A 15,173-nucleotide genomic window follows, 5' to 3' on the forward strand; every position below is an offset into this window, starting at 1 on the left:
AATTGAAAAAGCTTTGCTATATGAACGTTAATGAGCATGCGCTGATAAAGAGCTAATGCGACTGCGCACTTCATTCCACGTTGCTTTAAGGGTTTCGCATGGATAACGAATAGTACTACGCATGCGCACCGTAACACAAAGTCTATTCAGACGACTGGATGTGCACAAAACACATGCGCGTTGTATATCACGTTTTGGATGCGCGCATGCGCGGTGCTGCTAGTAGTGTTACTTGTTGTACTCTCTCCGGTAACATGGATAGGAACGTTCCCGAGAGCATCCCTGGATACATGGCCGCGCAGCTGAATTCCATCTGTGATGAGCTGGTGCAGGCTGTAACCATCATGATGGAGCCACAGTCTCCTCAGGGATACAGAGAGCAGGCGCTAAAGGTGACGGATATGTGCAAGCAAAGAGCATGAGGAGCTAACAGTGAGCTAGTGGCAAGCAGAGAGCATGAGGAGCTAACAGTGAGCTAGTGGCAAGCAGAGAGCATGAGGAGCTAACAGTGAGCTAGTGGCAAGCAGAGAGCATGAGGAGCTAACAGTGAGCTAGTGGCAAGCAGAGAGTATGAGGAGCTAACAGTGAGCTAGTGGCAAGCAGAGAGCATGAGGAGCTAACAGTGAGCTAGTGGCAAGCAGAGAGTATGAGGAGCTAACAGTGAGCTAGTGGCAAGCAGAGAGTATGAGGAGCTAACAGTGAGCTAGTGGCAAGCAGAGAGCATGAGGAGCTAACAGTGAGCTAGTGGCAAGCAGAGAGCATGAGGAGCTAACAGTGAGCTAGTGGCAAGCAGAGAGCATGAGGAGCTAACAGTGAGCTAGTGGCAAGCAGAGAGCTGCAGGAGCTAACAGTGAGCTAGTGGCAAGCAGAGAGTATGAGGAGCTAACAGTGAGCTACTGGCAAGCAGAGAGCATGAGGAGCTAACAGTGAGCTAGTGGCAAGCAGAGAGCATGAGGAGCTAACAGTGAGCTAGTGGCAAGCAGAGAGTATGAGGAGCTAACAGTGAGCTACTGGCAAGCAGAGAGCATGAGGAGCTAACAGTGAGCTAGTGGCAAGCAGAGAGCTGCAGGAGCTAACAGTGAGCTAGTGGCAAGCAGAGAGTATGAGGAGCTAACAGTGAGCTACTGGCAAGCAGAGAGCATGAGGAGCTAACAGTGAGCTACTGGCAAGCAGAGAGCATGAGGAGCTAACAGTGAGCTAGTGGCAAGCAGAGAGTATGAGGAGCTAACAGTGAGCTAGTGGCAAGCAGAGAGCATGAGGAGCTAACAGTGAGCTAGTGGCAAGCAGAGAGCATGAGGAGCTAACAGTGAGCTAGTGGCAAGCAGAGAGCATGAGGAGCTAACAGTGAGCTAGTGGCAAGCAGAGAGCATGAGGAGCTAACAGTGAGCTAGTGGCAAGCAGAGAGTATGAGGAGCTAACAGTGAGCTAGTGGCAAGCAGAGAGTATGAGGAGCTAACAGTGAGCTAGTGGCAAGCAGAGAGCATGAGGAGCTAACAGTGAGCTAGTGGCAAGCAGAGAGCATGAGGAGCTAACAGTGAGCTAGTGGCAAGCAGAGAGCATGAGGAGCTAACAGTGAGCTAGTGGCAAGCAGAGAGCATGAGGAGCTAACAGTGAGCTAGTGGCAAGCAGAGAGCATGAGGAGCTAACAGTGAGCTAGTGGCAAGCAGAGAGCATAAGGAGCTAACAGTGAGCTAGTGGCAAGCAGAGAGTATGAGGAGCTAACAGTGAGCTACTGGCAAGCAGAGAGCATGAGGAGCTAACAGTGAGCTAGTGGCAAGCAGAGAGCATGAGGAGCTAACAGTGAGCTAGTGGCAAGCAGAGAGCATGAGGAGCTAACAGTGAGCTAGTGGCAAGCAGAGAGTATGAGGAGCTAACCGTGAGCTAGTGGCAAGCAGAGAGTATGAGGAGCTAACAGTGAGCTAGTGGCAAGCAGAGAGTATGAGGAGCTAACAGTGAGCTAGTGGCAAGCAGAGAGCCTGAGGAGGTAACAGTGAGCTAGTGGCAAGCAGAGAGTATGAGGAGCTAACAGTGAGCTAGTGGCAAGCAGAGAGTATGAGGAGCTAACAGTGAGCTAGTGGCAAGCAGAGAGCATGAGGAGCTAACAGTGAGCTAGTGGCAAGCAGAGAGCTGCAGGAGCTAACAGTGAGCTAGTGGCAAGCAGAGAGCTGCAGGAGCTAACAGTGAGCTAGTGGCAAGCAGAGAGCTGCAGGAGCTAACAGTGAGCTAGTGGCAAGCAGAGAGTATGAGGAGCTAACAGTGAGCTAGTGGCAAGCAGAGAGTATGAGGAGCTAACAGTGAGCTAGTGGCAAGCAGAGAGTATGAGGAGCTAACAGTGAGCTACTGGCAAGCAGAGAGCATGAGGAGCTAACAGTGAGCTAGTGGCAAGCAGAGAGCATGAGGAGCTAACAGTGAGCTAGTGGCAAGCAGAGAGCATGAGGAGCTAACAGTGAGCTAGTGGCAAGCAGAGAGCATGAGGAGCTAACCGTGAGCTAGTGTCAAGCAGAGAGTATGAGGAGCTAACAGTGAGCTAGTGGCAAGCAGAGAGTATGAGGAGCTAACAGTGAGCTAGTGGCAAGCAGAGAGCATGAGGAGGTAACAGTGAGCTAGTGGCAAGCAGAGAGTATGAGGAGCTAACAGTGAGCTAGTGGCAAGCAGAGAGTATGAGGAGCTAACAGTGAGCTAGTGGCAAGCAGAGAGTATGAGGAGCTAACAGTGAGCTAGTGGCAAGCAGAGAGTATGAGGAGCTAACAGTGAGCTAGTGGCAAGCAGAGAGTATGAGGAGCTAACATTGAGCTAGTGGCAAGCAGAGAGCATGAGGAGCTAACCGTGAGCTAGTGGCAAGCAGAGAGTATGAGGAGCTAACCGTGAGCTAGTGGCAAGCAGAGAGTATGAGGAGCTAACCGTGAGCTAGTGGCAAGCAGAGAGTATGAGGAGCTAACCGTGAGCTAGTGGCAAGCAGAGAGTATGAGGAGCTAACCGTGAGCTAGTGGCAAGCAGAAAGTATGAGGAGCTAACAGTGAGCTAGTGGCAAGCAGAGAGTATGAGGAGCTAACAGTGAGCTAGTGGCAAGCAGAGAGTATGAGGAGCTAACAGTGAGCTAGTGGCAAGCAGAGAGTATGAGGAGCTAACAGTGAGCTAGTGGCAAGCAGAGAGTATGAGGAGCTAACAGTGAGCTAGTGGCAAGCAGAGAGTATGAGGAGCTAACAGTGAGCTAGTGGCAAGCAGAGAGTATGAGGAGCTAACAGTGAGCTAGTGGCAAGCAGAGAGCATGAGGAGCTATTGGCAAGCAGAGAGCATGAGGAGCTAACAGTGAGCTATTGGCAAGCAGAGAGCATGAGGAGCTAACAGTGAGCTATTGGCAAGCAGAGAGCATGAGGAGCTAACTGAGCTATTGGCAAGCAGAGAGCATGAGGAGCTAACAGTGAGCTATTGGCAAGCAGAGAGCATGAGGAGCTAACAGTGAGCTATTGGCAAGCAGAGAGCATGATGAGCTAACAGTGAGATAGTGGCAAGCAGAGAGTCTGAGATAAAGGAGGGAGATGAGGGGAGGCTGCGGAGGTTATGAAGGAGGGAGATGAGGGGAGGCTGAGGAGGTCATGAAGGAGGGCGAAGAGTGGAGGCTGAGGAGGTCATGAAGGAGGGAGAAGAGTGGAGGCTGAGGAGGTCATGAAGGAGGGAGAAGAGTGGAGGCTGAGGAGGTCATGGAGGAGGGAGAAGAGGGGAGGCTGAAGAGGTCATGAAGTTGCAGGAGGAGGGAGATGAGGGGAGGCTGAAGAGGTCATGAAGTTGCAGGAGGAGGGAGATGAGGGGAGGCTGAAGAGGTCATGGAGGCGGCAGATGAGTGGAGGCTGAGGAGGTCATGAAGGAGGGTGAAGAGTGGAGGCTGAGGAGGTCATGAAGGAGGGCGAAGAGTGGAGGCTGAGGAGGTCATGAAGGAGGGAGAAGAGTGGAGGCTGAGGAGGTCATGGAGGAGGGAGAAGAGGGGAGGCTGAAGAGGTCATGAAAGAGGGAGAAGAGGGGAGGCTGAAGAGGTCATGAAGGAGGGAGATGAGGGGAGGCTGAAGAGGTCATGAGGGAGATGAGGGGAGGCTGAAGAGGTCATGAGGGAGATGAGGGGAGGCTGAAGAGGTCATGAGGGAGATGAGGGGAGGCTGAAGAAGTCATGAGGGAGATGAGGGGAGGCTGAAGAGGTCATTAAGGAGGGAGATGAGGGGAGGCTGAAGAGGTCATGAAGTTGCAGGAGGAGGGAGATGAGGGGAGGCTGAAGAGGTTGTGGAGGCGGCAGATGAGTGGAGGCTGAGGAGGTCATGAGGGAGATGAGTGGAGGCTGAGGAGGTCATGAAGGAGGGCGAAGAGTGGAGGCTGAGGAGGTCATGAAGGAGGGCGAAGAGTGGAGGCTGAGGAGGTCATGAAGGAGGGAGAAGAGTGGAGGCTGAAGAGGTCATAAAGGAGGGAGAAGAGTGGAGGCTGAAGAGGTCATGAAGGAGGGAGATGAGTGGAGGCTGAAGAGGTCATGAAGGAGGGAGATGAGGGGAGGCTGAAGAGGTCATGAAGGAGGGAGATGAGGGGAGGCTGAAGAGGTCATGAAGGAGGGAGATGAGGGGAGGCTGAAGAGGTCATGAAGGAGGGAGATGAGGGGAGGCTGAAGAGGTCATGGAGGGAGATGAGGGGAGGCTGAAGAGGTCATGAAGGAGGGAGATGAGGGGAGGCTGAAGAGGTCATGAAGGAGGGAGATGAGGGGAGGCTGAAGAGGTCATGAAGGAGGGAGATGAGGGGAGGCTGAAGAGGTCATGAAGGAGGGAGATGAGGGGAGGCTGAAGAGGTCATGAAGGAGGGAGATGAGGGGAGGCTGAAGAGGTCATGAAGGAGGGAGATGAGGGGAGGCTGAAGAGGTCATGAAGGAGGGAGATGAGGGGAGGCTGAAGAGGTCATGAAGGTGGGAGATGAGGGGAGGCTGAAGAAGTCATGAAGGTGCAGGAGGAGGGAGATAAGGGGAGGCTGAGGGGGGAGATGAGTGGAGCATGAGGAGGGAAATGAGTGGAGCCTGAGGAGGTCACTGTAACTTGTTTTCTCTGCACAGTTCTGTGAGGAGTTTAAGGAGAAGTGTCCGCACTGTGTTTCCTGTGGGCTACAGCTGGCTGAGAAGACTCGGGCCCCGGTCATCCGCCACTTTGGCCTGCAGGTCCTGGAGCATGTGGTGAAGTAAGTAGTTATGGGGCAGTTTATTACATGTATTTAATACAGTCTTGTTCCAGTAGAGCTACCATTACCTTCTATCTATCTAGAAACAGCCAGCAAGAGGCGCAGCGCTGCATGATCATTTGTATGTCCGCTTGCTCCCAAGTGTGCAGTGCCTTGTGCTAGCAGATACACCAAGGCACAGATTACAGGCTGTTGCCCCTTTATTTTAACCAGTCAGAGACCGGATATAAATAAGTTCTTTCTCTCACTGTGCAGCATGTAGCAGACACAGGCAGACTGCAGCATAATTATAGGGACATGAAACCCAAAACATTTCTTTCATGATTCAGACAGATGATGCAATTTTAAACAACTTCTATTATTTAATTTGCTTCCTTCCCTTGTTATCCTTTGCTGAAAGAAGTATCTAGGCAAGCTCAGGAGCAGCAAAGAACCTAGGTTCTCACTTCTGATTAGTGGCTGCATATATATGATACAAAGAGAATGAAATAGATTAGATAATAGAAGTAAATTAGAAATATCTTTAAAATTGTATTCTCTGTCTGAATCATGAAAGAACATTTTTAGGTTTCATGTCCCTTTTAAGTATGCACAGTGTACTCCTATTTCTATAATTGAGCGTAAATAGCACGATTCTCTTAGGTAAGTGTAGAAAAAGTCAGCAAAATCATGAGTGTACATTGTATTCTACTAAGGTTAGTTACAATTTGTGTTCTATCCCTTTAAATAACTAAGGAGTTCTATTCCATGCTAAGCACAGGGACAGTGTGGTGGGGTCATGTGACTGTCATTATTAGACCTGTCATGCACAGATATGCGCAGACACCACTCATTGCCCTGTGTTGGTCACTTTGTAAAACAGATGCTCCTGCTGTACACAAGTACACTCACATTTGCATAATAAAGTCTCTCCCTGCAGCTCAGTCTGTACTGCTGCCTGCCAGCTAAATACTGTCTCATGATGTGCAGTTTAGATTGTTAGCTCTGCAGACTCCCCTCACCTATGTATAGCACAGCTTGCTACTAGACAGCATTACACTCATCTAGTACTTGTCATGCTCTAGAGATTAACTCTCTCCTGCTGATCAGCGTGAGCGGCTGAACTCGGTAGCAGGTGCACGCAGATAGCTTTTAGCAAGCCCTAGACTTGTTTCCTCGATAGTCTGTGGTTACGTGTGGTTGCCTTGCTAGCCACCTGCTGCTCGTGCACTATGGAGGTGGCACCCTCGAGAGCTGGGAGGATGTATGTGGTCAGGAAAGGTGTGCCGCAGCCTGTGTGATCATATGTGTCAGTTCTCTTTGTTTCCTGATAATGATTCAGGGTTCTTGGGCTAATACATTGCTTGTCTTATTGGGGTATTGATGTATTTAACAGGCTAAAGAGCGGTTAACCCTGTGATGGGCAACCTGTACAAATAATAGTCTCAACAGTACACATGGAACATGAGGGCCAGAACAAACTGTAAGGTGTCCTCATCATACCCTGAATTACTGATCAGGTGTCAAATGATATTAAAATATATAACCGTACCGCCATGTGGTCACTCTCTGTAATTGCACCCATCTAGCTTTATTGCAATAGCTAAGCCAGTGGTATAGTTAGAAATATACATATTTGTACGAGAAATTTATAAAGAAAGTTAAATCCGTTTCCCTGTTTACATTTTTCTAATGAATTGTATTTAAAGGGATATAAAGGTCAAAATTGAAATGTGTATGGATGCACTTCAATGTGAAGCAGTTTTTCAATTTACGTCCATTAGCAAAAATGCTTATAATAAGTAATTACTGTTTTCCTGTGGGATACGCACATATCCTGTGAGGGACGGCGCACCACCCTTCTCAGAGAATCGGTTATTGTTTGTATGACACATACGTTTTCACAGAAGCAATACACACCAGCGCCAGCTCTCTGAGAACTGCTGTTTGAATACTGGTGCACAGGCCCTCACAGGATATGTGTGTATGCCACTGGGAGTATATATAATATATATTCTTCATGTAGCTGTTATATACTTTACATTTTGTAAATGGTTTTATGTTGTTTGGCACCTAATATGTACATAAGGGAAATGGTTAGAGGGTAATCATAGCATTATTATTATTATTATTATTATTATCATCTGTTATTTGTAGAGCGCCAGCAGATTCCGCAGCAGAATTATTTGTTTGAGGCTTTTTTTTTTCTCGGCTGATATTTGGGGCTTTTTTTTCTCGGCTGATATCTGGGGCTTTTTTTTTCTCGGCTGATATCTGGGGCTTTTTTTTTCTCGGCTGATATCTGGGGCTTTTTTTTTCTCGGCTGATATCTGGGGCTTTTTTTTCTCGGCTGATATCTGGGGCTTTTTTTTTCTCGGCTGATATCTGGGGCTTTTTTTTTCTCGGCTGATATTTGAGGCTTTTTTTTTCTCGGCTGATATTTGGGGCTTTTTTTTCTCGGCTGATATTTGAGGCTTTTTTTTTCTCGACTGATATTTGGGGCTTTTTTTTTCCGGCTGATATTTGGGGATTTTTTTCTCAGCTGATATTTGGGGCTTTGTGCGGTAACCCTTTTCATACATGCACAGTTTGACAAGAAGTGTTTTGGTATTTGTAATTTCTGTATTATTTACAAGCAAAAGACAAGTCAAAATTATATGCTCAGGATTCAGATAGAGCATTCAGTTTTAAACCGCTTTCCAGTTTACTTTGTACTTTAGGTATCCTTTGTTGAAGAGTAAATTAGTAAGGCTGATAAAAGCTTAGGCGCATGCACGGCTGATATTCTCTGGCAGCAGTGTTTGTAACTATGTATAACATTTTTATAAACATTGTTACAAATGCTATTGCCATGTGGCTAAAGACACGTCTACGCTCCAGAGCTCACCTATGGATTACTCTTGAACAAAGTATACCAAGAGATCTAAGTAAAATTGATACTTGAAGTAAATTCCGAAGTTTAAAATTCCGCACTATAGCCAGTTGTTTAGTTTTTACTCTTCTTTCCCTTTAAAGGGACAGTCTACACCAGAATTTGTATTGTTTAAAAAGATAGATAATCCCTTTATTACCCATTCCCCAGTTTTGCAGAACAAACACAGTTATATAAATATACTTTTTACCTCGGATTACCCTGTATCTAATACAAACAAAGTTAAACCCAGCACACAGTCCAACTGGTCAAATCCTCCTGGAGTTACTACCAAACTCCCAGTGAAACATGCTGAACAAACAAAAGATGGAGGATATCCAAATATGCCAAATTGTCTTTAATATGATATATTCAAATCATAACAAGGTCAAAAACAGCCACGATGTTTCGGGGCTACATGCCCCTTAATCATGTCACACGATTAAGGGGCATGTAGCCCCGAAACGTTGTGGCTATTTTTGACCTTGTTATGATTTGAATATATCATATTAAAGACAATTTGGCATATTTGGATATCCTCCATCTTTTGTTTGTTTACCCTGTATCTAAGCCTTTGCAAACTGCCCCTTTATTTCAGTTCTTTTGACAGACATCCATTTTAGCCAATCAGAGCTGGCTCACCTGAACGCCACGTGCGTGAGCACAGTGTTATCTATACGACACACGTGAACTAACACCCTCTAGTGGTGAAAAACTGTCAAAATGCTCTGAGAGAAGAGGCGTCCTTCAAGGGCTTAGAAATTGGCATATGAACCTCCTAGGTTTAGCTTTCAACTAAGAATACCAAGAGAACAAAGCAAAATTGGTGATAAAAGTAAATTGGAAAGTTTATTTTAGACTAGACTGTCCCTTTAAATAGTATGTGAAGCAAGTGTTGAAGTGATCATTGTGTAAAATGTAAGGGGAGTATGTCCTGGAGTAAGGGGTGGGTGTTGCAGATATCACCTAAGGGATACAAAAAACAGGATGGAGTGAGTGCACCTTAATCTTGTAATTATTATGGTAGCTCTAAAAACCGTACCAAGTGATAAAAGTTCCTCCAAACTATTATCGATGTGTTAAATAATTAGGACAGGTGAAGGGGAGCTAATTATATGTTCATAAATTCTTAAAAAAATATTATTTACAATAAATTGTTATGAAAACTTTGTGATAGTGCAAAAATGTGTGTGTACTTAGTGCAATTTAATATCTAAAATATAATAGCAAAGTGAACTAAAAATGATTTTAGAAAAATGGAAGGTTTATATAAAATACGTTTTATATTGTATTTGGCAAACAGATAGCAAGGATAAGAAAGGGATATATCAAAATTTATAACATTGTTAAAAAATCTTGATAGGCAAAAAGGTCAGATACAATATTGATACAATATGAGCTCATACAGTTAAAAAACATATATATATATATATATATATATATATATATATATAAAAATAAAATATTTGAATAGCAGATATCTGTGCTGATAGTAGAATTAATAAATCGCACTGCAGTGGATTGTGTAAAACAAGAGTCACTGAAAATCCGGCTTATTTTTGGACATCAGATAAAAAACTTTCTTAAGAGAGCCTTTAAATGAAACAAGATAGAATGTACCTTTGAAAGTCGTATGTTTCAATACTATTTGTAACAGGTGGCAGACTCCATTGAAGAAAATGGTGTATAATTGAGTATGCCTTAAGAACGGTTTTGTAGAATATTTCAGAGAGGTCTACAGAATACCAACATGTGATAATAAATGGTATGCTATTAGTAATAGCTTTAATTCTGTAGTGTACAGCGTTCAGCGTTCTCAAATGTTCTTTTAGGTAGGATAAAAATGAAATAGTACCTGTTGTTAGAAGGCTGCTATTAGTAATAGCTATGGATCCTGAGATGTTTCATACACCTTTGTGGGTTACGGTGTCCCAATACTCTCAATCAGTATTGACTAAGATCTTTTTCAGGTCTCCGGTGCTTTGTACTTCTCAGGCAGGTGAAACATTCTACAAGCTCTGATGACAGCTGACCTCCGTTACAGGATGTCAAATTTCTGTTGCAATCCGAAGTAGCGAGTAGTAGCAATATTGGAAGTAGTCACGGTGTTGAGACTTTGCAGGATAACTTGAGCCGTTATCGACTGAGCGTGTCAGATGCTCCGTTTGGCGGCAAAGGAATTCAAAAGTACCTGCTTCTTAAATAATAGTTTATGCCGGTTTCTGCTGTGGACTGTGTGAACCTTATAAAGGGTAAGCTTTCACGCCATTGGATGTTGACGATTGGTCCTTGACCAATGGGGTGGCTTGATAATTTCAAAATAACGATAATATAGTTGTTACTATTTGTTTGTTACCTATAGAAAGTAATTCCTAAAATTGTTTCTTTGTAATTATGTTGTGAACAAATGCGATGGGTGTGAATTAAAGAAATTGTGTAAAGGAAAAAAGTTTAAGTTTAAACGTTGTTTTGTGTAGGGCTAGTTTATGCGATTAACACTAAGGGGTGAACTTCATAAATTGGTTAATGACAAATTGTCTGAATCTAATAGTCTAAAAACATAAATATGGATATAGATGTTCATTTTATTTAAGAAACGTTACTGGAACTAATAAGTAATAACTTTAAGAACTTTGTAATGATAGAAAGTATTTCTATACCAAAGAAATAATCTTTTTTAAAAAGAGAGTGGTAAACAGCTTAATATTTAAATATATTCTAATAACATCTGTCGGTTATAAACAGTTCTTAATATTATGATTTTTTTATGTGAACTATTTTGGGAATAGTGAAAAAAAATGTGAAAAAAGTGAAAAAAAGGGGGGCAAAATAAACTAATAATTTTTAGTTTAACCCCTTAATGACAACTGACGTACCAGGTACGTCATGCATTAACAAGTAGTTAATGACAATGGACGTACCTGGTACGTCAGTTGTCTAGGAGAGTGCTGGAAGCGATCGCAATCGCTTCCAGCAGCTCTCAGGGTATTGCAGTGATGCCTCCATATGGAGGCATCCTGCAATACCTTTTTAGAAGACTCCGATGCAGAGAGGGCCACTCTGTGGCCCTCTCTGCACCGGTAGTTTGTTGGTGGGTGGGAGCGCAACAGGGAGGTGGGTGGGCGGCCCATCGCTACCCGGCATCCGGTTCCTAGAAGTGCAATGTGCACGCCGGGTGCCGGGAGCGCGCGTGCGCGCGCATTAGCTGGCCACTGACACCAATGAGGAAAGAGGGGGGGGGGGGGAATATATATTTTTTAAAATCATATAAAAGGATCTGGGAGGGGGAGGGGGGTAGGGGTATTGTGGGGGGCTGCTACACTACAGAAAACCCCCCAAAAAAGAAAAAAAGAAAAAAATACTTATATGTTTTTGTGCAAATTGGGTACTGGCAGACAGCTGCCAGTACCCAAGATGGCCGCAATTAGATAGGGGAGAGGTGGGGGGGGGATCATGGAGGTTGGGGCTAAGGCAGGAGTCCATCACAGCTAAAATATTTTATTTTTTTTTTATAAAAAAAAAAAAACTCCTTTTATTTAGTACTGGCAGACTTTCTGCCAGTACTTAAGATGGCGGGGACATTTGTGGGGTGGGGGAGGGAAGAGAGCTGTTTGGGAGGGATCAGGGGGTGGGATGTGTCAGGTGGGAGGCTGATCTCTAACCTAAAGCTAAAATTAACCCTGCAAGCTCCCTACAACCTACCTAATTAACCCCTTCACTGCTGGGCATAATTTACGTGTGGTGCGCAGCAGCATTTAGCGGCCTTCTAATTACAAAAAAGCAACGCCAAAGCCATATAAGTCTGCTATTTCTGAACAAAGGGGATCCCAAAGAAGCTTTTACAACAATTTGTGCCATAATAGCATAAGCTGTTTGTAAATAATTTCAGTGAGAAACCTAAAATTGTGAAAAATGTAAAGTTTTTTTTTTTTATTTGCTCGCATTTGGCGGTGAAATGGTGGAATAAAATATACCAAAATGTGCCTAGATCAATACTTTGGGTTGTCTTCTAACAAAAAATATATACATGTCAAGGGATATTCAGGTATTCCTGACAGCTATCAGGGTTCCAATGTAACTAGCGCTAATTTTGAAAAAAAGTGGTTTGGAAATAGCGAAGTGCTACTTGTATTTATGGCCCTATAACTTGCAAAAAAAGCTAAGAACATGTAAACATTGGGTATTTCTAAACTCAGGACAAAATTTAGAAACTATTTAGCATGGGTGTTTTTTGGTGATTGTAGATGTGTAACAGATTTTGGGGGTCAAAGTTAGAAAAAGTGTGTTTTTTTCCATTTTTTCCTCATATTTTATTATTTTTTTTTTAGTAAATTATAAGATATGATGAAAATAATGGTATCTTTAGAAAGTCCATTTAATGGCGAGAAAAACGGTATATAATATGTGTGGGTACAGTAAATGAGTAAGAGGAAAATTACAGCTAAACACAAACACTGCAGAAATGTAAAAATAGCCATTGTCATTAAGGGTAAGAAAATTGAAAAATGGTCCGGTCATTAAGGGGTTAACAAAAGTTGAAACTTTATTCTTATTAATGGGAAATTTTTAATTAATTGGGAAAAAATAAAAAATATTATGGATAATAAATAAATAAATATTGCATATCAATAAAAAAAAATATAAAAATGAATAATAATACTAAAAACTTGATATATGTTTATATGGATCTTAGTGATGCTTTTAGAATTTATTCTGATTATAATTCTAGTTATAGGATATGTTAAATTAAAAAGTTTAGGTCAAATTCCATATTGAGCCCATATGGATGCAGGGTTTTAAATGCATAGATGTATTCTGCTTCTTTTCTAAGTAGAAAATGTTCTATATTGCCTCCTCTAGGGCTAAGGAATACTTGTTTGATTCCCCAGTATCTCATATTGCTAGTGTTACCGTTATGAAATTCCGTAAAGTGTATAATTTTGTGTTAGTAGCTTTGTGTTCTATATGATGAAGGTGTTCTCTTATCCTGTCTTTTAACATGCGGCTTGTTTGGCCAAAGTATTGTAGACCACATGAACACTGAATGCAGTAAACTATATTTTTGTCTGAACACCGCATGATTTCTTTTATATTTATGTATTGATTGTTATTATTTGATTTTATGGTTTTGATGTTTGAACTGTGTTTACATGATTTGCACGAGATGCAGGGAAAAAAACCTATTTTTTCTTGTTTGAGGTTGATATCTGTTAGATTGTTAGTGGTTGTATTTTTAAATTCACTAGGTGACAGAATGTTTTTTAAGCTTTTTTGCTTTTTTAAAAATGATATCTGGGTAATTTTTAATTCTGTATCCTAATTAATGTAGTGCCAGTGTTTGTTGAGAATTCTTTTTATTTTGTGATGTTGGGAACTATATTGTGTGATGAAATATTCTACAAAACCGTTCTTAAGGCATACTCAATTATACACCATTTTCTTCAACGGAGTCTGCCACCTGTTACAAATAGTATTGAAACATACGACTTTCAAAGGTACAGTCTATCTTGTTTCATTTAAAGGCTCTCTTAAGAAAGTTTTTTATCTGATGTCCAAAAATAAGCCGGATTTTCAGTGACTCTTGTTTTACACAATCCACTGCAGTGCGATTTATTAATTCTACTATCAGCACAGATATCTGCTATTCAAATATTATATATATATATATATATATGACTGTTTTTTAACTGTATGAGCTCATATTGTATCAATTTTGTATCTGACCTTTTTGCCTATCAAGATTTTTTAACAATGTTATAAATTTTGATATATCCCTTTCTTATCCTTGCTGTTTGCCAAATACAATATAAAACGTATTTTATATAAACCTTCCATTTTTCTAAAATCATTTTTAGTTCACTTTGCTATTATATTTTAGATATTAAATTGCACTAAGTACACACACATTTTTGCACTATCACAAAGTTTTCATAACAATTTATTGTAAATAATATTTTTTTTAAGAATTTATGAACATATAATTAGCTCCCCTTCACCTGTCCTAATTAGATATCACCTAAGGGCCACACTTGCCCACCACTGCTTTTAATCCTTTTTCTTATCAATAGATTTCTACTTTCCCCTGAGTGTCTTCACGTTACCATCTGATGATTATGAAAGAGCTGAATTAGTTTGGGCAGCTGTCTATTGCGGCAATAATAGGTTTACAAGATGTTGGGGAGATTAGCTGGGCAAGTGTGCCTGTTTAGTTCAATACTGGAGTTTAGATGGGTATGTGTGTTTGCTTGGCTCAGTACTGGAGATTAGATAGGCATGTGTGTCTGCTTGACTCACTACTGGAGATTAGATGGGCATGTGTATCTGCTTGACTCACTACTGGAGATTAGATGGGCATGTGTGTCTGCTTGGCTCAGTACTGGAGATTAGATGGGCATGTGTGTCTGCTTAGCTCACTACTGGAGATTAGATGGGCATGTGTGTCTGCTTGACTCACTACTGGAGATTAGATGGACTTGTGTGTCTGCTTGACTCACTACTGGAGATTAGATGGGCATGTGTGTCTGCTTGGCTCACTACTGGAGATTAGATGGGCATGTTTGTCTGCTTGACTCACTACTGGAGATTAGATGGGCATGTTTGTCTGCTTGACTCACTACTGGAGATTAGATGGGCATGTTTGTCTGCTTGACTCACTACTGGAGATTAGATGGGCATGTGTGTCTGCTTAGCTCACTACTGGAAATTAGATGGGCATGTGTGTCTTCTTGACTCACTACTGGAGATTAGATGGGCATGTCTGTCTGCTTGACTCACTACTGGAGATTAGATGGGCATGTGTGTCTGCTTGACTCACTACTGGAGATTAGATGGGCATGTCTGTCTGCTTGACTCACTACTGGAGATTAGATGGCCATGCGTGTCTGCTTGACTCACTACTGGAGATTAGATGGGCATGTGTGTCTGCTTGGCTCACTACTGGAGATTAGATGGGCATGTGTGTCTGCTTAACTCAATACTGGAGATTAGATGGGTATGTGTGTCTGCTTGGCTCACTACTGGAGATTAGATGGGCATGTGTGTCTGCTTGGCTGGGTACTGGAGATTAGATGGGCATGTGTGT

General features: G+C 42.6%; 1 protein-coding gene across 1 annotated transcript in view; it reads left to right on the plus strand.

Moving 5' to 3' along the window:
- The first annotated feature begins 194 nt into the window (after positions 1-194).
- Positions 195-15,173, plus strand: part of XPO5 (exportin 5) — a 630,805-nt gene continuing 615,826 nt past the window's right edge. Inside the window, exons 1-2 of the mRNA XM_053712755.1 lie at positions 195-392; positions 5,081-5,202. Coding sequence (XP_053568730.1) covers positions 207-392; positions 5,081-5,202 — 308 coding nt within the window. The 5' untranslated portion in view covers positions 195-206. The remainder of the gene's footprint in view (positions 393-5,080; positions 5,203-15,173) is intronic.

Source organism: Bombina bombina, chromosome 4 (genome assembly GCF_027579735.1).
Source record: "Bombina bombina isolate aBomBom1 chromosome 4, aBomBom1.pri, whole genome shotgun sequence".
Lineage (NCBI taxonomy): Eukaryota > Metazoa > Chordata > Amphibia > Anura > Bombinatoridae > Bombina > Bombina bombina.